At 39.7% G+C, this 25779-nt stretch overlaps 1 protein-coding gene across 1 annotated transcript in view; it reads left to right on the top strand.

Annotated features, from left to right (window-relative positions):
* EFHC2 (EF-hand domain containing 2) overlaps positions 1-25779 on the top strand; it is a 57583-nt gene that overhangs the window by 17010 nt on the left and 14794 nt on the right. The window contains exons 4-10 of the mRNA XM_039552508.1: positions 2607-2830; positions 5880-6134; positions 7675-7785; positions 8106-8244; positions 16640-16805; positions 17839-17981; positions 22080-22276. Coding sequence (XP_039408442.1) covers positions 2607-2830; positions 5880-6134; positions 7675-7785; positions 8106-8244; positions 16640-16805; positions 17839-17981; positions 22080-22276 — 1235 coding nt within the window. The remainder of the gene's footprint in view (positions 1-2606; positions 2831-5879; positions 6135-7674; positions 7786-8105; positions 8245-16639; positions 16806-17838; positions 17982-22079; positions 22277-25779) is intronic.

Below are 25779 nucleotides of genomic sequence, written 5' to 3'. Positions count from 1 at the left end.
GAAATTTATTATTTTCCGGAAGGAAGAACAATTTAAAAAATGATGAGACCTAACCTCAGCTGATCAGGTTTTATTAAATTTAAAATTCAACATTATGAAATGTACCCTCTACAGGTGTACATCAGGCACAGTGATACCTAATAAAAGAGAAGGATTGCTAGAGATATTATCTTTACAAGACATTTTCCATTAGGAAAGAAATCTTTCTCCCTCAGAACAAAATGGGTATGTGTGTTTCACCCTTAAAAGTGATATGAAAAACAAACTGAGGCTTATTCACCAAATCTGAGGTCAATATACCCTCCAAAACCACCTCATATTAGAAAATTATCAACCGTTATATTTTAGTTGAAGTGATGATTCAACAGGATTTGCATACTCTGACTTAACCCATTATCTGTTGATTGACCTAAGGATTATCCAAAATCAGGTAAAATATTTTAAAGTATGTGCTTTTGTTAAAGCTAATGCAATGCAGTTTTGCATCATCTAAAATGTGCTACTTCCCACATTTTCTAACATCTTTAATGAGGATACATCCTAAATAGGTGTATAATATGCTTAAGCAGATAGAGGTTAATGTTTATTTTACAATCAAAGGTCAGTAACTAGAATGTTGGATTTGGTACATATGAAACATCAGGATGATGAATGGGTCTTAAATAATTATTTTAATGGGAACATAAAGTAAATCTGCTTTGTTGCTTTATTCCTCTGAAAAATTAAGGATATGTTTTCATTGTAAGAATTAGAATTTAACAAACAATTCTGATAATGTAGTAAAGAAAGGTATTTCATACAAATTATTCCATAATATTGAACAATGAAGAACAATAAAGAATTTCCATGGACTAACCTAGGAATAAGGCCCTTCAAACACCACAAAACATACAGTGGTATCCTTCTCCCTTCTGCTCTGCCTCTCTTTATCCCCTCTCTTCCCAGGCTCCCCTCCACCCTCACCTACTTCCAAAACAAGGTAGCAGTGCTGGAAAATCATCAAATGGGATTTAATGAGAAACCACAGCAGATACACAGCTGAGTGCACTGGAAAGAGATCCAGTGAGCAATAATGAGATAGACCTTTCAGCTAATTGTGCCTAATAATCTATTAGTGTAGGAGTAGGTTGGTGCTGGAACTATTTTTAGTTTGGGAATTTTTGCATCTTTACTGTATTTGTTTTTAAGTTGCAACACTTTTTATAATTCCTGTAATTTCAAAGTCATGGGGAACCTATGGTAGCAAGTAATTATTGTACTATTATGGGTTGGTGGTTCCTATCTGGTCTTAGCCAGCAGGCATACACATTGTAAAGCTGGTGTACAGAGGTGTCTGGGTTGGTAAACAGAGCAAAGAGCCTGAGGTGGAACACTGGACCATCTTTTTATTTTCTGCAGGGTATTTTTACACAACTATATTGAAGTATGCATGTGGCAAAAGTATTGTCCCTCTTGTTCTCTCAAAATGTTGGAAGAAAGATTTTAGTCCCATCTGTACTGATCTGCTATTCTTTGAAAACCCAGAACAAATCAGAGCTGGTCGTACATGAGCTGCATACCTGTCTTTAATGTATGTATTACAAATTTGGGTAACCTACTAGGGCTGCAGCTTTTAAGTTGATTCTAAAATTCTTGTAAGTTATTTCTAAAATATTTTTGGTATCCCTAAATCACTGAAGTTGGAAGGGATACCTCAAGATTCTCTAGTCCACGCCCCTGCCCCAAGCAGAATCAGCTGGAGCCAGATGCCCAGGGCCATGTCCTGTTGGGTTTCAAGTATCTCTGAGAATGGAGACTTTGCAACCCTTTTGGGGAGCCTGTTCCAGTGTTTGATCACCCTCACAGTAAAAAAGTGGGTTTGTGTGCTCAGATGGAAATTTGTATCTTTTAATTTGCTCTCATCCTGTCAATGGGCACCATGGAGAAGAGCCTGGCTCCATCTTTTTCATTCCCTCCCATCAGGTATTTATAAACTTTGATAGATTTTCCCCACCTCGAGTCATCTCTGTTCCAGACTGAACAGTTCCAGCTCTCTCAACCTTTCCTCGTATGAAAGACTGAAAGATGTTCCAGTCTCTTGCTCACAGCTAATGAGTACTTTTGAAGCATCACCCAATTCATCAATGTAGTTGAGAGTTTTCAGCTGATTGGCCAATAGAAATTTATTTGTCTTTTAATGTCTTTTAATCTTTAAAATGTTATCAAATTCAATGCTGTCAGGATAACAGTTCTTTCATTTAAAGACAATAAGAAAATTTAAGTGTGTGATTACTTTATCAAAGTTAAAATATCTCTCTTTTTCTCCTCTCTTCTCTCTTTTTCTTTTGGACAATGTTCTTGTTAGACTGTGGGTTGCAAAGTCCTGGCTCTGTATTTTTGAGATGGATTCTTTGCTTCAGACCAGCAATCAGCCCAGCTCACCTCTCTTGTCTCTACTTTCCATGTGCTCCTTAAGGAAGCTCAGTTCAATGTCCCTGCCTCCATGCTTGACAAGTCACACTTTCTTTCCTTGCTAGGGCAGTTTATTTTCTCTAAACTTAGTTCTATAAGGATCCTTAGAGCAAAAATATTATTTCCTCCATTAATTTATTCTAACTGTTTTACAGGAACTATTGTCCGACGGCATCAGATTCCACTTCCACCTCCTCATGAGGACCAGTTCTATACTATACATCATTTCAATATCAACACAGAAGTAACCTTTTATGGCCGAAAATATAAGATTATAGATTGTGATCTGTACACAAAAAACTTCCTGAGGAAGATAGGAATCCGAGTAAATCCTCCTGCAAGCCGTCCGGATGACCCATACACCACAGAGCGGCAAAAGGTCAGGGGAGGCAGCAGCAGCAAAAACTTGATTTGAATAAAACTTGATTTGAATGCATATTAGTAATATGCATCACATAAATTATTTCTTTAATATCAAATAGAAAGTAGCTATTTTAACATAGTAAATCCCAAGAGAAAACTTGGATTTAAAAATTTTGGTATGTGGCTCATTGTACTATATAAATAATTTTCTCCTGATGTGTTCACACTCCTTTTAAAACAGAACAAAATTAATTAGGAAAAATAATAGAAACCTTTCAGTATCACCCTGAAAAGAAAAAGAGTACCTCTTACATGTTTTACTGGAATTTACATACGCTACTTGATTTTGTTTGAGCTAATCTAATGATAATATACACTTTTAAAGTGTTTAAAAGAAGATCTAATTGGAATTGTGGTTGCAGCACACCCATGGCTTTCTGCAGACTCCTTTCTCCTGTTCATATGTTATCTTTCACCTCTACCCCTACATGTTTTTAACAGCTCTTTGCACATGTGAAGCAAATTGTTTTGCCGTTCAGAACCCAGTGCTCTGCAGTTTTAAGACTTGTGAGGTTTTATTTGGTTCCCTCTTTTGTAAGTGTATGGGAATGCATATACACAAACATACACACCTCCAAGAGTCTCACTCAGGACTCCTACATTCTATGTGCATTCCCCTTTACAGGATTTATTTGTTTGTTTGTTTGTTTGTTTTTTCTCTGGGAGTAGTAATGGGAGTGATGTTTTCTGTCGGGAATAATGACAGTTTCTTTCAGTTCTGTTTTTCTTGATTAATATGAGCGCAGATGGCACTTGACCTGACTCTTAGGACTCTTGGCCCATGATGTGCATCCTGTTTTGACAGATCCAACCTGGTCCTGTGAAAGCAGCAAATACTCCCTGTGTCTGCGGCATCCTTAGTGCTCCCAGGGAGAAAACTGCTGTAGGTTTCAGCAGCAGTAATGGAAGGTGACTGTGACTGAGATGTGTAGGACAATTTCCATGTCTCTGAGGCACTCTCAGGCCAACACTTTGGTTTCTCTTCGTTCATGCTGCCAGGCTTGTGCAGTCCCCCAGTGAAAAGCAGCATTTGTAATACATCTGGTTCTGTGTTGTGGTGACTCAGTCTGGCCGTGGGTTTCTTACTCAGCCCCTGTAGGTAACAGCTGTGTATATAAACACATACTGAGTTGTCTTGATACCGTCAGACTGTGTCAACATTATGTGTGGTACTGCATAACCCACTTAGATTTTATTTTTTTTTAAACAACATGCAAAACATTCAAGTATTGGGCATATCTGTGCCTAAAGAGAATGGAGAGGGGGAAAGGGTTTGAGAAATAAGAGCATCAGAAGTTAAAAAGTGGCTAAAATCTATGTCTTCATGTTGTTGGGGAATTATTGAAAAGTTATTTAGCAGGTTCTGGCTGCCTTATGCTTTCACTTTTCTGTGCCTAATTTGTAGAAAGTAATTTTTTTTTTTGATTGCTCTGGACTACTTTGAGCAAAATTAAATTGGTTTTTACTGGACTCCTAATACATGGCCAGAAAACGAAGGTATGAAGGAAGGTAAGGAATGGGATGGGATAGAAAATGAGGCCAGTGAAAAGTTCAGCAAACCATTTAGACTCATATTTCACAGAATTACAGAATCATTTAGGTTAGAAAAGACCTCTGAGATCATCAAGTCCAACCTGTGAATCCCCACCTTGTTAAGCAGACCAGAGCACTGAGTGCCACATCCCAGTGTTCCTTGAACACCTCCAGGGATGGTGGCTCCACCACCTCCCTGGGCAGCCCCTTCCAATGCTTAACAATCCTTTCCATGCAGAAATTCCTCCTGTATTGTTGGAGATGGTATTCCATGGATGACAATAGTGTTACCTGGTTCAGTGTTTGTTTGCTTATTGCATCTTCAAGGGTCAGGAAGGAGGAAAGAGAGCTCTGGGAAGGTAAACAACTGAGTTGTAGCATATATGCCTGAAATAGAATGAGTGCTGCAGATCAGCAGGGACACTGGCAGGCAAAACTTGGTTCTTCTTTCCTTATTTTAAGATTTGATGCTCTGAAAGAATGGGACTTTTCCCTCTCAGATTTTTAGGGCCAGAAGATCTGTTAGTGGATTAAGAGAAATTTAGACAATTATATGTACTGTCTATAGTCAACGTTTTTTTTGTGTTCAGACAGTTCAGGTTACATTTTCTCATCAATGTCTGTCACCATTCATCTTTGGAAGCAATTTTGTAGATGAGAAGGATTATCTTGTCCCTTTTAATGCACTTTGGACATGTGGATTTTGACTTAGGAAAAACACTCTGTTCAGGTCACCATTTATATATGTGAGCTAACATTATGTAAATGCAGTGCTTGGATTGGACCATCATCCTGGGATCCAGTTCAACACACTGCCACTGGTTTTGCAGCAACCACGACTGCAGGAAGTGCCTTGTCCTAGGTCATGTCAGCTGGAAAGTATCTTTAGCTGAAGATCTGCTGTTCCTTGTCAGACCTATGGGTGTGTTTTGAGAGGAGAACAAACACATCCAGTACCTGCCAACTGTATAACATGAATCAAAAGTTAAAAATCTATGTTTTAAATTCTTTAAAGAAAGATTGTCTTTAAAGAAAGACAGAAAATACCAAAGGGAAAAGAACAAATTAATTCTTTACACCATATTATCTATAAGAAATAATTTTCAAGGAAGTTAATCAGAAGAGTGATGCTATTTGGCATTTTAGTCATCTGATTACCACGGGCAGTTTCTTGAAAATATGAGCTGTACTGTAAATAATTTAACAATTCTCTGATCTAGAGGACCTTGTTGCAAGAAAAACAAGGATTAAAACCAATCCAAAATTGTTTTCATATTTTTTCTGAGGGCACAGCAACCCTGTAAATACTTCTTTGATAATGACATAAATAGTGTTTCATGTATTGTAATGGTGTGGTGTCATTTGAAAATCCTCAACCCATGTTCTAAGGTTAGACAGTACCATGCTGTCATGATCCTGTTTGTAAGAGCAAATAATTAAAAATATGTTTCTCTTAATTTCTCCTTTACCAGAGACATTTGGCGAGCACGAATCCTTTGCACCCTTATGAGCGCTTTGACACTTTGAAACAATTTCTGGAGTTTGATGGACAAGTTTTAGGGTTTTCTTGTGTGTGGCATGACCCAGAATCCCGGCTTTCTGGCCCACGGGAACTTGTTCTTCGTTATTATTTGGCTGATGATACCATTGATATAAGAGAAATTTTGCCAGTAAACTCAGGCCGGGATACAGTTCCATATTTCCTCAAAAGAGATAAGCTTCCAAAGGTGAGGAAAGAAAATTTCAAATTCTTCTACTAATTAAGAACTATTGAATGTTTTGTTTTGAAAATCCTGTATTAGGATTGTAATGATATTTAGAAAGTGTTTTCTGAGTATTAATGATAATTGCATGATTTAGGATTTGCACACATTCATATAGTAGCTTAATCAGTGATGGAAAAATATCTTTAGGCTTGTCATGCTTAAACTAAAAGGAGCATTTAGGCAGAGAGATGTCCTATGATTTTCTTTCTCCTGTATTAATGTATTAAGGTAACTGTATTAATAAAGCTCTGCCATAATGGGGACTAGAAAATGAATTAATATTGATAAGCTTATGTTAAACTGAGGTGAATTCAGATTTGATCAATGACTTACATTTGCAGCCATTGGAAAAGTCAGTTTTGTATTCTATAACATTACCTCTTTGTAGCAAATCTAGTGTGATTTCCTGAAACTGAGTTTCTGGGTTTGGAACCTTAAGCAAAATCAGTTAAAATCAATAGAATCCATCAATAAGCTTTGTTGGGCATTAATCATGAGAAAGGCTCCACTCAGAGAAATCTTCAAAGGGTTTGTGTCCTCCATAACCTGTTATGATTATAAAATTACTGATCTGGATACACTTCTGTATCACCCCAGACAGATCCTGATGATAGAATAACATCAGCCAACAGGTGGAATAAAATACTGGGAATCTCTTCCTCCTTTTCTTCTGACACTGATAATCTATTTGTGATGCCATAGATGTATGTGAGATTTTATAGTAAAAACCTACCAGCAAAATATTACATTTTTCTTACCCTGTGAGTCCTGTGTTCTGAGATGCTGATTTAGCAGTGGCTCTGTGATACGAGACCCCTTCTACAGCTGAGGTGCATGTTGCAATTTTAAGGACTGGTTTCTTGCTCTGGAAATTTTGAGAATGGCAGCAGAGGAATCAGTAGTTGTGGTGTCAGGGGAGGTGGTAAGACAAAATAACTCATTTTGATTACCCTGAATCAGGAGTTAGTTCATAATTTTAAAAAATGCAACATAAATGTGTATTAAGCTTGATATTACTGGGATAAATTACTACTGTAATTTTAAAACTCACTATAGAAACAAAAATACATCTTTGCCAACAGAATCACGCTAACTTAAATCTGCTGTGTTTGTGCAGTGGATAGGGCCAGCCTTGGATGGTTCTTTGCATGTTTTTATAATTATTACCAATCAAAATAATAGCCTTTAGAGCAGATGTTGACAACGATGTGATACTTTGGGTGTGCTGACCTTTGCTTTCTGTTTGCTTCCAAGAGAAAGGAGATTTTATCCTTGGATAGAGATTAAGATTCTGAATGCTGCTTCTGGCATAAGTACTGGCATTGGGAATAAACACTGGCTTTTAGGTTTGGTGGTAGAATCTTAGAATTTACTAAAAATTCTCCCAGGAAAATACTACAGTAACAGTCCGTGTATAACAAACCTGCTGGTTCTAAGGTAACAGAATTCTCTTTCTTCACTGTCACCTGTATTTCTGAAGGGTTGGTCTCTTTCCTTGCAGAGTGCTCCCGCTCCTCTGTATCATCCAGGCACCATCACCAATCACACTCTGCTCAATGTGTTGGGAAGGTCAGAAAGAAACAAAGGCTGGTACCTGCGGGACATTCTGCAGGTCAGATATTGTTGAATGCTTCCAGCTGTTGAATATAGTAGTTTTTGTAATTTCTGTGGTTGTTATCCTCTGCAACAAAGAGAGTCATTTATAGAATTGTGCTGCCACTGGAAAATAGCTCAAATGAGAACTACTGAGATTCACTCTGTTAAATCCCACATTTGTAAAAGTGAAGGAGCTTAACGGGGTGAAATATACTTGCCAATAGACTTTTAAGGTTATGTGTTAAATCACACGCAATAAATGACCTGGGTTTTAAGAAAGGTTGTGTGATTCTGAGATTTATGGAACTGCTGTATAAATGTTCCTTCTTTTATTAGACAGGAGCAGTGCGTCGGGAATTTTACAAAGACAATGACTTGAAAATAGGGGCAGTAATTAATGTTTGGGGAAGGCAGATATTAATCTGTGATTGTGATGAATTTACTAAAGAACATTACAGGAGAAAGTATGGAATTGGTAAGTAGTGATAATTATCCTTTCCTTATGAGCATTTTTATAGTTCTGAGTTTAACAGACCTGTCTTCAAATTTCCTTACTGACAAAACATATTCATTAAAACCTTTAGCAGTAACAATCTATTGTAGGCTGTTAGCAGCAAAGCAGTAATTTTGCAGGTAATCCAGAAGAGCTTTCTTATACATTGCTCCATTGAAAACTAACACATAACGTACGTGTTCTGCTCCTAATGCCTCTATTTGAAAACTACAGTGACAAAATAGTCGTATGGATAGACTGCCATTTATTCTTCTCTCCTTCCCCCTCCCCTTCCAATAGCTGTGTGTGCAGTCAGAAAATAATAAAGAACATGTAGTAAGTGGGTAAGTAGAATGAGCTCAATTATTCCCCCTTATACTATGTTTCATTTTATATGAATGTCAAAATCCTCACATAATAAGATTTTCTGACATGACAGTTTTAGTATATGACTATTGCTTTTTACAATGCAGTTTTGAGTATTCTGGACCATTAGAGTGTATCCTGTGAAGTTCCAGCATTAAATTCTGGAAACATTTAGCAACTATGTCCATTATGGAAAAGCATTTTGGAGATGAATAACAATAGGGGCTTTCATTTATCTGTCTTTGAATGTCCCCAGTCAGACTTGCTAATGGTTCCATCATGGACATCTTCCTGCAAAAATGACTTAGTTATTTTCTGGCTGTTTATCCATTCAATAAATATAGCTGAGCATCTGACTATTCAGAGATGGTTGGAAGAATGCTACTATGGCCTTTCCCTGCCACTGTGAAATAAAACACCTGAGCAGACTATTTCTGTTACCTTGTGATCAGATAGAGTGTGTGTGTGCATCAGAGCTTGTCTGCTGCATTGGGGGAATTAAATGGTGTAGCATTGCCATTCAAACACTAAATTTCTTAATTGGCAAAATATTTCTCATTAGGAATTTTTCAATAATACCTTGGCATGTCTGTACCAAACTGAACCTGTTCTTGCCAGTGTGTGAAGAAGCTGTGTCCAATAACCGTGATATTATCTGTAATAGCAGCAAATTTAACTCTAGAGATGGAAAATAGGGGGTTCTGCTCTGAGAATTTCTTCAGCCAAGACCACTGCTGCTTTTTGGCAGCAATATCCTCTGTCTGAACAAATTATCCTGAACAGAGAAAGGGGACTTCTTACTCAGGGCAGGCAATAAATGAAATGCAGCTGACCATCCTGGATCAAACAAATAGTGCAACCAAGTAATACACAAATGCAAAGACCCTTCCCTTCCTCTAATGCTGGCTCGGTAATTACTGTTTATGTCTCTGGATGTTAAAATTAGGTGGTTAGCGAGTTAGGGGAATTCAGAAGTTGCTGATGTGCAGAATTCTAGAAAACTGGGACTGTAGGTGGTCTAGTCTGTTCCTGTTCTGAAGTAAAGGAGATTTCTTTGCCTCCTGAGGTATCTTGTCCTAACCTCATAGTTAAAAATGCTGCTTAAAAGCTGCTCTGAAGCTGGTTTGTGTAAACTGAGAGAGTAAATTTTTTCTCTTATCTCTGTTGGACTTGGAAGAACAGCTGCTCAGTATCCTCTTTTTATAATAACCTCTTACATATCTGAACACTATTCCAATACAAAACCTTATTCCCCTGCTCCCATCCCAGGCCATTTACTGCTATGGGAAAACCTTTCAGTCTTTCTCCATAGTCCATTCTTTTCTATCTGTGATAATTTTTCTCAGTGCTCTCTCCAGTTTCTCTGCCTCCTTGACACCAAACACACAAAGATGTGCTCTAGCTGAGACCTTTGGGCCACTGGGAAGTGTCTTACACATACCTTTAAGGATATATGATGGCAGAGACTCTGACTAACATGGAAAACCATCCATCTTGATGCAACCTGTCTTGTTCACAGAAAATACTTTCTTAGAGCTAAGGGACTCACACTTTGCTGTAAAGTTCTTTTCTGCTTTCCCCACAAGGATTAAAAAAACGTAGATATGGCTTTTTAACTGGAAGGGACCAGGAGTAGAATCAGGGTAGGTTTTGTCTTAGAAGCAGGTTTTTAGAGAGAACTAGTGAGTGTTCACCTTTTACTCTTAGTGATTTACACATTTTGTGTATGTCTGTGGATGTACAAGGTATTCTCAGTGGGCTCTGTCCCACAAAGCACTCGGAATTCCACTCCGATCCAATTAAACACTGGAATGGACTTAATTGCAATTCCAGTCCAGGGAGACCATTTACTTGAGCAAGAGTAAGCAAGTAGATAAATTAGTTCTTACATCAAGGCACAGTACTCAGCACCTCATGGCATCAATCCAGCTGTTTTGTTACTGTGTTTTTACATTACTCCCCTTCAATTTATACTTTTCTGCCAAAGCCATTAAAGAGGCTGACATTTATTTTTGAGTCTGCAGTTTCAGCACAAATTGCTTGCCCACAGAATTTGCCTTTTAGGAGAATGAAAAGTTTAGATTTCTCTTGAAGAACATGATGTATTTCTAATGTGGGGTTTGCCTGTTTTAATATGTTCGTTAAAAGCAGAGTTTTTCCATGCATAAACGTGGCTAATGCTCTTCAGTAGGAAGCTGATGGCATTACTGTCACCCAGAAGTACTATGAATGCAAGAGAAAATGTATTTATGTGTGATATTACCTGTCCAGACTTGCTAGTGCAGGCTCAGAGGAGGAGAAAAAGACTCTGTAGCCGTAGAGGTGTTGTGGACACCCTGCTGAAATGGGAAATAGGCTGATGTACAGTGGGGGGAAGCTGGTGCTCGTCCATCTCACTTAATACAGAATCTTAGCACAGAGTATTAAGTATTCGTTCTTAAATAACAGATTACTCAAGATGGAACAAAACCAGTAAAATCTGGTTTCCTACTGCTTTTTTTTTCTCTGTCCCGGCACCTCCCAAGCCTGGCTGTTGAGCCTTTTCACAGCACCCTGCAATCCCTCTCCTGTCCTGGCTCTCCACCCCTCCCACCCCCTCATTTCTCAGGCTCTGTCCCTGACCCGCTGCCGGGGCAGAGCTGTGTGCTCTTGGCCAGGCAGCTGCTCCTGGATAACAGGGATAACAGCTGACTCCTTGCTTTCCCCTCAGCGAGGCATTAAAGCCTGCTGCCAATTTTCACAAAGCTCTTCAGAGGTCAGTGTCTCTGGTGTTTAACCTCTCCACTACACGTGGTGGAGACCAAGCAGCAGCTTCTAAATATACTTGGGCATATACAGATGCTTTTTTTACTCAGGTAACTGTAATAATCATGAAGTAAGACTGTAAATGGAGATTTTCTTTGAATCAGGATAAATGCTGTCATGTTTCAGCTGCATGGACAGTTCTGTGAGCACTAGGTTTTCTTTAATCCTGCATGTAGAAGTTGTGGACATGTATTTTTTGCCTTCTTATTTTAGTTCTTACCTCAGTTGTGAAGCAGATGCTCACTAGAAGCCGTCTCAGCTGTACATCTCCTCTGATGTACAGAGAATACCATGCTAACTGCCATCTCCCCAGGTTATTGCCACCTCTTTATATTGTCCAAGTCTAGTGGGATTTCTTTTTCCTGCTCCTGGCTTTAAAGTTCAGAGGTGCCTGTCTTCTTCCTCTGAAAGCAGATTTTCTTTCCTGCTTCTGTACACTGATGTTCAGTGTAGTTATCATTCTAATCCAAAATATGTAGCACTTGACTCTTCCTTGAAATACGGTCTTATCTAACACACTAGGGTTTTCCTGCAGTTCTTTGAAGAGGGCAGAAGGTAATCTCACACTATATACCAAAATCTCAGAATGTATATTGAAACTGAAAGCTGACAAGTCCATTCAAACTGGTTTAATGCTGCCTTTCTGGCAACAAATTCTTCTTGAGGACTTTAGTTTTTCTTACTAAGAAGACTTTGCTATCTTCAGATTGTTTATATGCTAAAGATGTGGCTGGAGCTGTTTTGTTTCTTGCTGTTCCCAGCGCTTGTTCCAATCTCACTCAGGTTTTGATGTCGTGAGAAAGCTAGAAGTATGTGGTCCATGTTTGCTAAACGAGGTGGAATAACCCCCCAAGTTACTGCAGTAACAAGGGATGAAACTATGGATGGCAAAAATACCTATGCTGCTCTTTCTGGAAGTAGAAATTTGTAATCTCGGTCTTTCGCTTTACTCTCTACCCACTCTAAATTCACACTGAAAATGTTACAGCCTGGAAGAAGTGAGAATTGATTCCTTTCCAGACTGGACAGAGGTAATTTTCTTAAACACCAGTGATCACCTTGAGAAGAGTGCATTTTGTGTGTAAGTGCCAGCTGTCTGATTGTGCCGTAATACTGTGAGGCAGAGCAAAGATGAAACGAGTTTTGAGCTCTGGTAGCTGGCTCTTCATAAGCAGCAGAAATGAGTTTTTGACTAGTTTTGTAGCCTGTATTTCTCCATGGCAATTTCCTTCTGAATTTCTTCGTTCACAGGAGAGAATATGAATATATAATCCTTTAAAATCCTGGAAAATATAGGTGACACAAGGCTGGATGTTTGTAATTTTCTCTTTAGTGAGCCTAGTCAGGTGGGGGTCAGTCTCTTCTCCCAGGTAACAAGTGACAGGACAAGATGAAACAGCCTCAAGTTGCACCAGGGGAGGTTTACATTGGATATTAGGAAAAATTTCTTGACTGAAAGGGTTGTCAAACTAGAACAGGCTGTCCAGGGAAGTAGTGGAGTCACTGTCTCTGGAAGCATTCAAAAAACGTGTTGATGTAGTCCTTAGGGACATGTTTTAGTGGTGGACCTGACAGTGGTGGGTTAATGGCTGGACTTGGTGATCTCAGAGGTCTTTTCTAAAATAAGTGATTCTATGAGTCTATGAATAACACAAGATCATTTTACTTCAGGGATGAGATGGGAACCAAAGGGCTGAGCTTCCCTTTGGATTTCACTTACTCCAAGCTTCACTTGTGAGGCATTCAACACATCCCCCAGGGATAAAACATTATTCCTCTTAATATGTGGTATCCTTCTAGTTTATAAATCTAATTTCCATTCACATGTGCTCAAGTTTACAAAAGGGAAAATGCTTTAGTGTCTTTTAATGAAAGCCTTATGCGTGGGTGTGAATGTGCACACTGTGACCAGCGTGTAAACACAGGAGCTTCTTGTCCTCTGCGTCCAGGGGTCCCGCACAGGTGCCCTGATGCCCCGAGCGCTTTTGGCAGGATCTGTGACACCTGAGCAAAGAGGAGGGGCTTGTGTCTGCCGAAGTACGCTGTTCCATATTGCATAACTACAAAATCAGCGCTCGGGCCGATGAGCAGCACCAGCCCCCGCCGCCTCCGCCGCGCCGCCACCGGGTGGCGCTGTAGGAGCGCGGAGCCGCCGTTCCTGGTGCCGCTGCCGGCGCGGGAATGGGGAATCCAGCGGAGAATCCAGCCGGGAATCTCGCGGGAGGGACCCCGTGTGCTACCTGCGGTGCTCAGCATCTGAGGGCTTCGGGCTTTGCTTTCCGCCTCCGTCTATGCCGATTTATAGGCTCCGTGTTTTTATGGTATCAGGAATTGCCTGTATCAGGCAATTCACAGCTGCGGAGCTGTGAAAATGTGGTGTTTTGGTCACAGTGTCTAGAAAATAGGGGTCTCATAAAGTTTAGTGGGAATCTCACGAGGTTTAATGAGAACAAGTGCAAGGTGCTGCACCTGGGCTGGGGCAACCCCCGGTATCAATCCAGGCTGTGGGATGAGCAGATCCAGAGCATCCAGGCTGAGAAGGACTTGGGGTTGCTGGTGGATGAGGGGCTGGACATACCCCGGCCATGTGCCCTCGCAGCCCAGAGGTCAAGGGTGTGCCGGGCTGTATCCAGAGCACCGTGAGCAGCAGGTGAGGGGGAGATTCTGCCTCTCCGCTCTGCTCTTCTGAGACCCCACCTGCAGTTCTGCATCCAGCCCTGGGGTGCCAGGACACGGACCCATTGGAGAGAGTCTAGAGAAGGCACCAAGATGATTAGAGGGAAGGAACACCTCTCCTACCCGGAATGCCCGAGAGAATTGGGGCTCTTCAGCCTGGAGAAGAGAAGGCTTTGGGGTGAACTAATTGTGGCCTTCCAGAACCTGAAGGGAACTGACAGAGAGAGACTTTACAAGGGCCTGGAGTGATAGGACAAGGGGGAATGGCTTCAAATTGAGATTAGATAGCAACCTATTAGAGATCAGATGATTAGATGTTAGGAGGAAGTTCTGTGCTGTGAGGTTGGTAAGGCACTGGAACAGATTGTCCGGAGAAGTTGCAGATGCCCTGTCCAGAGCAGGTCCGGAGAAGGGCAATGGAGCTGGGGAGAGGTCTGGACCCCAAGTACTGTGAGGAATGACTGAGGGAGCTGGAGGTGTTCAGCCTGCAGAAAAAGAGGCTTGGGGTGACCTTGTTACTCTCTACTACTCCCTGAAAGGAGGTTGGAACCAGGTGGAGCTTGGGCTCTTCTCCCAAGAAACCAGCAACAGGACAAGAGGAAATAGTCTCAAGCTGTACCAGGAGAGGTTTAGGCTGGAAATTAGGAAGAAATTCATCACAGAAAGAGTGATTAGACTTCGGAATGGGCTGCTCAGGGAAGTGGTGGGGTCACCTGCAGGTGTTTAAGGAAGGACTGGACATTGCACTCAGTGCCACGGTCTGGTTGGACTCGATGACCTCAGATGGTCAAATTGATTCTGTGATCCCTGGAAGAGTTCAAAACCAGGCTGTATGGGGCTCTGAGCAACCTGGTCTAGCAGAAGCTGTCCCTGCTCATGACAGGGGGGGTTGGAACAAAATGATCTTTAAGGTACCTTCCAGCCCAAACCATTCTATGAGTCTCTGATTTTGGTGCATGTTTACACACACACTTACTCTTTCAGGTGCAAATGGCTTTGAAAATTTCTGAATGATCTTTCTTTGGGCTTGGCCTTTTTGCTTCTGAATCACAGAAAGGGCACATGTAGTTTTTATGGAGAAGAATGTTGGTGTGGTTTTGCAAAACTGCTTTTTGACTGACTCAGGTGAAAGTATCAGCTTTTTGAGGCAGACCATATTCTTCTAAGAAGTAAGGGCTAAAGGAGAACTCGTGTTTTCAGGCTGATGAAAAACTCTGACATCTGAATGCTTGCTTTATTTTTAAACTCACACTGCTGTTAGGCAAGTCAGATTTTAGGAGTGCCGTGCTTTGATCTTCCGATATAGCCGTGTTTAAAACATTTTTTAATCACAAACCAGTTCAGTATTCCAGGTGACAGTACTTTTGTCATCCTCCTCTATTTGCACTGAAACCCATGCAACAAGTTTAGGTTACCCATCTCTCTTCAGTTCTGGGTAGAAAAGTTAAGGTTTTTTTTAAAAAAGCCTTTGTTTCATGTGATCCACTTTTATACACTGGTCTCATATAGCTCTTATATCCCTCTGACCTGAAGCTGACCCTGTGCTGAGCAGGAGACCTCCCAAGGTCCTGTCCAGCCTAAGTTATCCTGTGTTCCTATGGCTGATGTTTTCATGTCCCTCAGGTCTGCCCATTTGCTTTCTCCCATATGCAAGTTCCCTTTTTTCCTCTCACCTTTTCAATTTTCCATCAACCTCATTTAAGCAGCAGACTGAGCTCCTCTGTTAAGTTTTATGTGAACGCACTGGAAGCTGTCCTGCAGCAGAAGGGCAGTGCAGGGGTGCAACAAGGGGCCAAATGGGACAAGAGTTTCACCAAGAGAGGAGTAACGAGGGTCAGGGAAGCAGCATTTTGGGAGCTACCTCTGTGGGAACTGAGTGCAGGTCCCTGACCAGATGTGCCTCTGCCGAGTCAGGACAGGTCCTGCTTTGTTCCTGGGATGGTCAGGACCACTGATCACTGTGAGACAAGACTTGAGTCTGGGGAAAATAAGGAAAAACAAAGCTTCTAAAACTCTGGATATAGTGAGTTGTGGACTGAAGTTATTTGCTTTAGTGTACCAAAGACTTTTTATATATAGGTATGTTTTAAATAATGAATACAATTTTATTTATTTATGTATTTATTTTCCTCTGCCCAAAAGCACATGGCAGGAAACTCATAAACCAGTTATTTACTTAATCATGTTGTCTCAAAGGATAAAACTGAAAAATTAATTTAGAATTTTTAATTTACTATTTTATCCCATTTTGAAACTGTATTTGTCTTTCATTTTGCCTGTGTATCTTAATGATATTTTTCAAGCATTTTAAGATTATAGATGAAATCCTGAAACCCTTGAAGAAATAATTTTGCTGTTGGCTCCATGGAGCCTTTTTCTACCCTCTAACAGTAGGAGGGATGCTGGTTTGACTTTGATCAGTGGTCTGTTACAGAAATAGGCTAATAAGTATTCATATTGGAAGTTTAAATCCTTGGTAACATGGCTTCATAACAGCAGTAACAAATAAGTCTTGCTCTCTTTGCTGCAGTGGATTTCACCCCAGTTCAGTATAAGACTCCACCACCTCCAGAACCAGAAAGAACTCTTCCTCCTTACAATGGATTTGGTTCTGAAGAAGATTCTTTGAGCTCCTGTAGGGGTTTGGTTATCAAGCCTGCCCATAAGGATTACAGGAAATTCCTGGTGAAAGACAGGTATTTTCTGTGAAAAATAATTTCAATTTTTTAAATTATGTAATTTTGTGAAGGAGATACATGTTATGTAGGGATGTGATTTTTTTTCAGCAAAATAGACAGCTCATCAGACTTGTAAGGGACAGGTGCATGAGACCTGGGTTAGTGACATGGTACTCCAATTTTCTGCAAACTCTGCAAAATTTCTCTTTGGAGAAGGCAAATATTATGACCCTTCCATCCTCTACCTCCTTCCCTCTGCCGTCTTCAGTGGGAGTTTGACGGAAATCTTAGTCCAGGCATTAGTCAGGAATTTTGTATGATCCAGCAGACCAACACAGATTTGTTTTTCTGTTTGACTTTCTAATGCTTGTTTTTTTTTTCTGTCTGCTGGATTTCTTGCATTTTACTGTAGCACTACTAAAGCTTTAACCCTTTACTTTCCATTTTGAAATGCTTTGTCAGGCAGCAGTCGTTGAAGCCAAAGCAAAAAAGCAAAGTCTCCTGCTAAAGATTCACCTGCAGAACCTCTGTAAATGAGGAAAGCTGTTAGAAAAGGCTCGGGAATGTATTGATAGTTCACACATAGACACTGCAAATTATTTAAAACACAATCATTTAATAAATATCCAACTAAGAAGATCATCTGGTGGACCTGAATTTGTGGGAGATAATCCTAGTATTAATTGCTATTCAGAATTTAGTTTGAAAATATACACACCTAAATGTGTTTTTCCTTTATAAATTTTCTGGAAAGAAACTTGGGGCTTGATCTGTAACTCAGCTTGAATAAAAATTAATTGCAGACCTGTGGCAGAGAAGCAATTTTCCCCTGAAAAGTATTCCTTTCTATCTGGCTGACTCTATCTGGTTCTGTTAATTTAAGCTGAAAATGGTTTTTGACGAAGTGGTGAATCTTATGCCATTTTCCTTCTTGGTGCAGTAATAACACAATGAATGTATGTTACAAAACTCAGGAGAAGGCATCTCATAGGGGTGAGAACTTTTCTCATACTCTGTTTTTGAGTTCTTACCTGTTCCTTTGGTTTTTCAGATATGGCATGGATAGTAACATACTGCGCTATGGGGCGAAACTCATCACGGACAGTCCTATTGACAAGGATCGGAAATTTATTATTTCCTACTTCCTGAGGGATGACAGCATTTTAGTATTTGAATATGCAGAGAGAAACTCAGGTAAGATGTAGCAATGTATCTAATCAGTCCCAGTTCCCCTGATCATTTGGTTGGACTTTACTGTAAACATTGTGGCCAGACTCAGCAGTAGCAGAAGCAGGGATGTGGATTTTTAAATGCAATGGGAATTACATCAGCAGGCCTGCTGCATTATCCTGCATAGCTGGATGTCATAGTAATTCATGATCTTCCTCACTCAGAATTACATTGTTCATTGCATGACAGTACTTCACAATATCCTTTGGGAACTGCAAGTGTAATGCACTAGAACTTTTATTGCATTTTAATTTGAAAATCTGACCCTTAAACATTTGTTTTTGTTGTGGATAACATACAGGAACAGTATTGTAACTGATGATAAATAGGGACAGGAAATATAAGACATCAAGAAAGAAAGACTAAATCCTTTGTTTTGCAAAATTGTGTTATGAAACCTATACAGCATCCATTGTATAGAAGCAACTCATGAAAGCTACACAGCTATGACGCATTCTAACATACTTTACCATTAATCATGGAGTGCTGAGCATTTAAATAGGGAAGATTGCCCTGTGCTAGAGTCTGGATTTGTGTTTGTGTACAATACTGAACTGTATTCCAAGAGCCAGACTGTGTTTAAGTGACAAATAAATGCCTTGTTACTTCTCAGTTGCTTGAGCCCATTTATCCTATTGCTGGAGCATGGTCATCAAATGTTGTCATGTTTAAATTCTTTTTGGCCACTGTTGCTCATTTTAGGCTGCCTCCAGTTGAGGATATGAAAGGTTTTGTGATTTTCAAGCATCTTTTCATTTTTCTGAAGTGTCTTGTGCACAGATGGAAGGACAGAGCAGTGGGAAGGGTGTCAGAAGTCATTCTGTAATTCAGAGAGATGGGGGAACTTTGGCTAAGCATGACCCTGTTGGAGAGATTAGTGTCTTTCTGTGAAGCCCACAAAACATCTTCAGCAACAGTTTCAGAGCAGTTAACATCCAGAAGTGCCTTTTCAATCCAAAGAACCTCTGATGGCATCTCTGCTTGTATCCAACTATATTATGAGTGCATAAATAGGCACCTCACCCCCAAATAAAATACAATAAATTCTCTGAGAAGTGTTTGGAAGAGGTGTAGAGTACCTGCTTAGGACTTCAGTGAGCATTCCCAGTTAGTCCTGCTCCACTACAACATCAAGATTCGGCACTTTTATGGCAGCAGTGTCTTGTTATCAATATTTTACTCACTTCCTGGCATCCAGTGGCCTGTAATTTATGGAACTTCTTCTGTTGCAGCTAACTACACACACAGAGTTATGTATGTATTTAATATGTAATGCTGCTGTGAGGCTCAAGAGCAGCTCAGTTCTCCACCAGTGAATGACACATTTGATTGGCATTTTTTATGTCTGGAGACATAAACGGTGCTAAAGGTACAGCTGCACTGTTAAATTGAAGAAGTCTAGGGAACAGTTTGAATTTTGGACTCCAAGCATGTGTACTGCCTGTTCAGTCACTTCTAGTTCTCCTTTGCACTCTTTCAACTAGACAAGGCCCCAAAGTGCCTTGAATACACAGTAATAATAGCTGTAACCTGAGACCCCAGATTTATCCCACAGAGAAGAGTCAAAGCCACACACTGCAGTGCAGATGTGGTCAGCTGGTCAAGCCATCAGCAGCATGGGTGCAAGGCCAGAGATTGCTGCCTGCCTTCCTTTCGGTTTGGAATGAGAATTTGTGCTGGGATTTCATCTGGGAGCCCATTGAACACTGCTGGTCAAATAAAATGTGAAACAATAAATGGACAAATTTTCTCACTAATAGTAATAAATGCTTCAAGGCATGCATGAAAGGCATGTGTCTGTAAGTGGACTTCTAACTTCCCTGGGCTGTTAAAATGGATGGAGTAGCTGATTTTTAGAGGTCATAGAAAGGTGAAATGGAAGGATGTGGCTAAGAACTGGCCATTGGAGAGTTTAGTGAGAACTGCATTGAAGAGGCAGGATGAAGAGTAGGGATGTGGTGGAGGAGGTAGAGCAGCAGTTGGAAAGAGGCCTGGGGCTGCAGAAGTTTCTTTGTTCTCACCTTCCTTTTCTTTCTACTTCTTTTCTCTAACTATCCCTCCCTCATTTTAGTCATGTCTGAAGGAAAAGTGTATAATTTTCTTCAATGTTAAGAATGAGAAGGCTTTGCAGAGGTCAGGTAAGAGTGGCTAAGGAGAAAGAGTAAAGCATCCAAAATAACAACCTGGCCATCGCTTTTGTGCACAGGTTCAGAGGGCTATTTTTGCCTTTTTATTTATATGAGCTGGTACAAAGTAATACTTCAGATCTCAGTCCTAAAATGGAAGTAATAAGTTGCTCTTAGTTTTCCCTGTTCAGCAACCTGAAGTACTTCACTCTATGAAACTCTATGAAATTCACAGGGCTGGACATCTTGAAGCACTTCTTGAGATGGGGATCAAAGCATGAGAACTTTGGCTCCCCATGAAGAAGATCACAACCCCTTTTTTACTCAGTGTAAGACCCAGCCAACAGCTGTACAAACACCTGCAAACTCTGATCTGATCTTAATGGAAGAGGGTCTTTCGTGGTGGTGTTTATTTTGTGCTTTGAGCCTGGCTTTTGTAGATTTCCATCAAAACTCCTTATCAGGTTTCAGTGTAAAATCTCTAACTTAATGAGATATTTTCAGTCATTTTTCTTTATACCACTTGTAATGTATTAACCTGTAACATTTAAAAAACCATTATGGGATAGAAGTAGGTTTCCAGTATAAGTGCACAATTGCAGGGAAATAGAGAGGCAGGAGTGAATTTCCAATCTTACAAAGACATATTAAATATTAAAAACAGTTGCCAGGATTATATAACCTAAAATTTCTTATTTGTTTTTATAGCTGGGTGAAAAGGAATGTGTTAACATTAGAGTCACATTAATGATTTGAATTGTTTTTTGGTTCAAGCAAGGACTGATGATTACCATAGTGGAGGGGTTTTTGTCTTTTATGGTGCTAATAAAGCAATTAAGACGGACATCTGCTCCAAACTCTGGTTTAATAAGTAGTTTGGGTTTCACATTCTTTTATAATTTTGACTATAAAAGGCATTTGATTACACTGTTCAATAGCCTTTTACTGGACTTACATCACTATCTGACATTAGGGCATCATTAAATATTACTAAAGTAAGATTTTGGCTTTTGACTTTTGGCTTGGAAGCTCAAGTATCAACAGGAAGCAAACCCCAGAGTTGTTGTAGGGCACATATCCCAGTGAAACTAAACATGGGACAGAAGGTTTTCCAGAAAGCTTGGTACATGCAGTGCAGTCCTGTGGTACACCAGAAGTTAATACAGGAAAGTGAAATGTTCCTTTTAGCATCTTACCTACCCTTGAGTACATCGTGCAGTTTCTAGTGACACAAATAAAATCATTAGACTGTGACAAGGAACCATGTGGCATACCCACCTCACAAAGCAATGAGCAGATCACAATTAAATTGCATTGGCAGAACAATGTGTGGAAGACAGGGTCATGTCACTCCTATGTTTTTAAAAAATTTCAAAAGCCCTTTAAAAGAAATTAGAATTACAGTGCACCGGAATTCACCATCTTTGTAGGACAGCACTCTCTTAAGTTTTGATTTTTATTTTCCTTTTTCTGCTTTTAACTGCCTTTTAACTGCTTTTAACTATTTTCCTTTTCCTGCCTTTAGTTTAAGGATAATTGCCTACATCTTACTTTTTGGATCTTAGGTTTCTCAAGGGCCAGTTCCAAGGCTGGCAACAGAGTTATGGGAACGATTTGAAGAGGCACATTTCTGTCCCATTTTAAAGAAAAGAAAAGCAGGGAAGGTGTTTGGCAGGCATTCAAATGAGACATGTCACAGAGTGTGCACAATGTAACAGTTGCTGTGGACACTGGCAGAGACAGTCCTTTTAGCAATGAGAGGGAGGGGAAGAGAATGTTCTGAGACAGGAAACTGGAGCACAAAACATGGTATTTAAATACAAATCATCTGATTTGGGGTGTCTTTTTGTTGATGGCTTGGAGGTTTTTGTGTGTGAGGGTTTTTTTTTTTTCCAAGTAAAGCCATAATTAACTATTTTTAATTCTATTCCCATAGGGATACCTGGTGGGAAGTTCCTGGAAAGAGGTTGCATTAAGAAGCCTGGGCAGGAACTCTTTAAGAGTGAGCCATCTGAATACTACAAGGCTCAGGATCTGTTTGTTGGAGCCAGAGTTTGTTTCCATGGTCACAACTTTCTTTTGGTGGATGCTGATGAATACACGTTCAACTACATGGAGAAGAATGCAAATGAGGTGAAGTAGGCTCTTGTTAATTTGTTATCTCTCAGGACTGTGGTTTATCCATATATTGTTCAGAATTATTTGTTTCCTCACCCAAAGTCCGCAGCCCAGTGCTCTCTGTCGAGCAATGGATTTAGGAGATGCCAGCTGGGAGTGCATGCAAGTCTGGCCACTCTTTACTGTCCATTTCCTTTTCCTCTCTCAGAATCCACTCAGGCTGCATTAGGGGTTGTGACAAGGGATATCCCTGCCTATTCCTTCTTGAGGCTGTTTATGAACCTCTTGAGTTGATCCAACCCTTGCTGAACCTACAGATGCTGTCAGCTTTCAGAATTTTCTGTGGCAGTAAGTTGAAAAGTTCACTGCTGCTATGAAAAACAAATATTTGATAAAAGAAGTATCTTTTATCTGTTTTAAACCAGCCTCCGACTAGTTTCAAGGCCAGTTCTAGTGTTCTGGGGTTTGGTGAAGATCCCCATTCACCTGATGCACCACCTTCATAATTTTGTAAATCTAGGACATTCTTCCCCTTCAGCCTAATCCTGTCCTAGTCCTTCAGAGTCTCACCTGTTTTATTCTGTCCTTGCAAAGTAACTGTGAGGTGTGGAGGCTGGAACAGTGTATGGTACTCCAGGTTTGGACACATCCAATTTAGTCTTACTGATGAGGCTATTTTGTCCTGATTTGATTTTTTGAGTTCATACCTATTTTTCTGTCAAAACGTTTCCGTTGTAATATTAGAAATTCATATCACAGTCAGGAATTCAAGTTTACAGTGTTCATTGTCTTTTTTGTTGCCTTCAGAGGGGAGAGCAACAATAAATTGTGAGCTGGGATGCATCTGCTGATTTATGCTTTAGCAGAATGGTGCAATTTTTTTTGTAAATTAATGTGGATTACCACCATCTGCCTTCCCTGGAACAACGAGGAAGATCTGAAAAATGCTTTTGGATGTAAAATGCTAAGGCTGCTAAATGCTTTAAGCAGGAAAAGACAAAGCTGAAGCCTTAAAAATGCAATCCAGTGTGTTTCCTTCATGCTGGAGTGTTTCTCCTCCTGGTAGAATCAAAACCAAACCTATTCTCCAGAATGCAGAGCCCATCCTTAGATTGTAAATGTTCTTTGGAATGTTGTTTGCATTGATTGTGCTGGATAAATTGATGAGACTTTAGTTCTCCCGACTGAATGATTATATAGTATCAAAATAAAATCCGCAAAATGGGAAGAGGCAACATTGAAAATATGTCCTTAAAGTGAATTTTGAAAGGTTCTTTGCACAATTAACATTTTAATGCAGCTGGTAGAAAAAAAAGGTTGATTCTCCCAATTGGTAGGTGCTTCACTCACATCCTTTGACTAGAGCTCCAGAATTTTGCCTCAGTTCATCAGGGGATCACGTACTCAAATCAAAACAACTTCAGCAAATATTAGAGAAGATCAGAGATGGAAGATTGTTTGAGGAAGGAGAAAACTTAAAGATTACTATTTGTTAGTTGTTTCTAAAACTAGAAAATAAATAATTTTCATTCTGAATAGACAGAGGTTTCCTTTCAGCAGAACACATCAGTATGTTTTCTGAAAACTAGTGAAAGAAATCTGTATGGAATGTTTTTTTAATGGAAATTGCCATTTTGACCACAGTTCTATAGGCATATGGTGATTTAGATGAAATTTTGATTGGTAATCATAATGCAGGTGGATATTGAAAATCTGTTTGACACCATCTAATATAGTTGGAAAGTTTTAATTTTCTGTTTCAAAATTATACTTATTGTATTGTTTTTAAGTTACAGGGTGAGAAAAATCCCTGAGTCTTCTCATTTTGATTGCCACCTTTACTGAAAGTAACATCAAGGACCTAGTTCAAAACTTTTTAGCACTTTTTGTTTCTTTTTCAATTTGAGGGAAAAAATTTATTTAGGAAGTGTAGATTTGTTTGCAAAACAGAAAATGTGTGTTGTACACAGTCCTACTGGTATTCAGGTTTGGGGAGGGCTGTTTCAAACAAGACATCACTGGAAGGGAACCCGACATCTCTGAGCAGCTTCAGTTGTTATTACTTTGCTGTCTGCTGCAGAGCTAACATGGAAAAGGATTTTACTTCCATTGAATTCAGCATAATAACCTCTGACTTAAGCAAGACAATCAAACAAAACTAGACTGTGACTAGAAACATGTCAGCAATTACATGGCAAGGGGGAAAGCAGGTGAAATTATTGCAATGCTGCTCAGATACTCAGTGCCTATGTAGGTGTTTGGAATATGTAGTTTAGAAAAAAAGAGGTGAAAATAGTTGTTTTGATAATGCAGAGAAGGCAGGCTCTTAAATATTCAGAATACTTTGTCCAGCCTGAAATACTCTGCTCTCTGAACCCTTCTGCTCAGCCTTTTCTCCCTGTTCCTTGCTTGGTCAGCAGAAGGCTGTGTGCTTATGGCTCAAACTCTAACATCTTGGAGAGGGGCCTGGAAAAGCTGCTGCCTCTAAAACTCTTTGATCGCTGCTCCAGCTGCTCCAAACCACTGCCTTGCAGGGCACTGCCTGCCAGGGCTGCACCTGGGGTTTTGGCGTAGAAATTGTCTTCTCTAATTCTGAGAAAAACCTGTAAGCACTGATGTATTGATTAAACTTGGATCAATTTGTACTGCTCTGGCAGTGCCACAGGGACTTTCAATACCCTTTTCTAGATCACTTTGAACTGATACAAACCTGTAGATACACTTCAGCGTAGTTGGGACTGAGGCCCAATTTTTATGTCCTGGTCCTTAATACCAGTCATATCAAATTTCAGATAATTGCTATTGGAAGAAATGGGAGAAAAGTATTTTCAGGCAGTTCATTGTGCTTTTTAAGTTAGGTAGAGCATGACAGATGTAAGGACATAGCAGATAATCATACTGGGAGTCACCCTCAATTTAATTACTAAATACTTTTCTATGTTTTATATTAAAAATGAGTATAGCAAATAAATCTTTGGTAGAGCATTAACACAAAAACTGAATATAGATTGAAAGCCTTAGTATTTCAGTTCTGTTTAATCTGAGTTCAAATTTATTTTAATGGTCTAATTAGGAAGAAATAAACATTTAAGCATTTTGATATACAACAGGTAAAATTGGTTCCTAAAAATTTCCACTGTGCTATTTCTGAGTATGTAAGACAATGTAGTCCAAAATTAATGAGACTACCTGTTGAAACTTTTCACTGGAGCCAACAGTGAAAAATTAGCTTTAACTTGGTGAAATTTATGACTTGAGAATTCAGTGAGGTACACCAACATAAAATGAGGACCAAGTTATTAGAACTGTATTTTAAATGTTTCTACTTCTGCTTTAAAAATGCAACGTTTCAAGCAAAGGTGGATGTTCTTTTATGTAGCTGGACTAAACTTTCTGAGAATGCATGGTCTTAAGATTTTTAATTGTTTATATTCTTGATAGGAAGTAACTTTATTTTCCAGTAACAAGCTTCCCTCCAAACTTAATGCAGTGATGATCTATGCATTTGAAGTGAGGAA

Source organism: Corvus cornix, chromosome 1, assembly GCF_000738735.6.
Source record: "Corvus cornix cornix isolate S_Up_H32 chromosome 1, ASM73873v5, whole genome shotgun sequence".
Classification (NCBI taxonomy): domain Eukaryota; kingdom Metazoa; phylum Chordata; class Aves; order Passeriformes; family Corvidae; genus Corvus; species Corvus cornix.
This window is presented reverse-complemented; position numbering and strand designations above follow the sequence as displayed.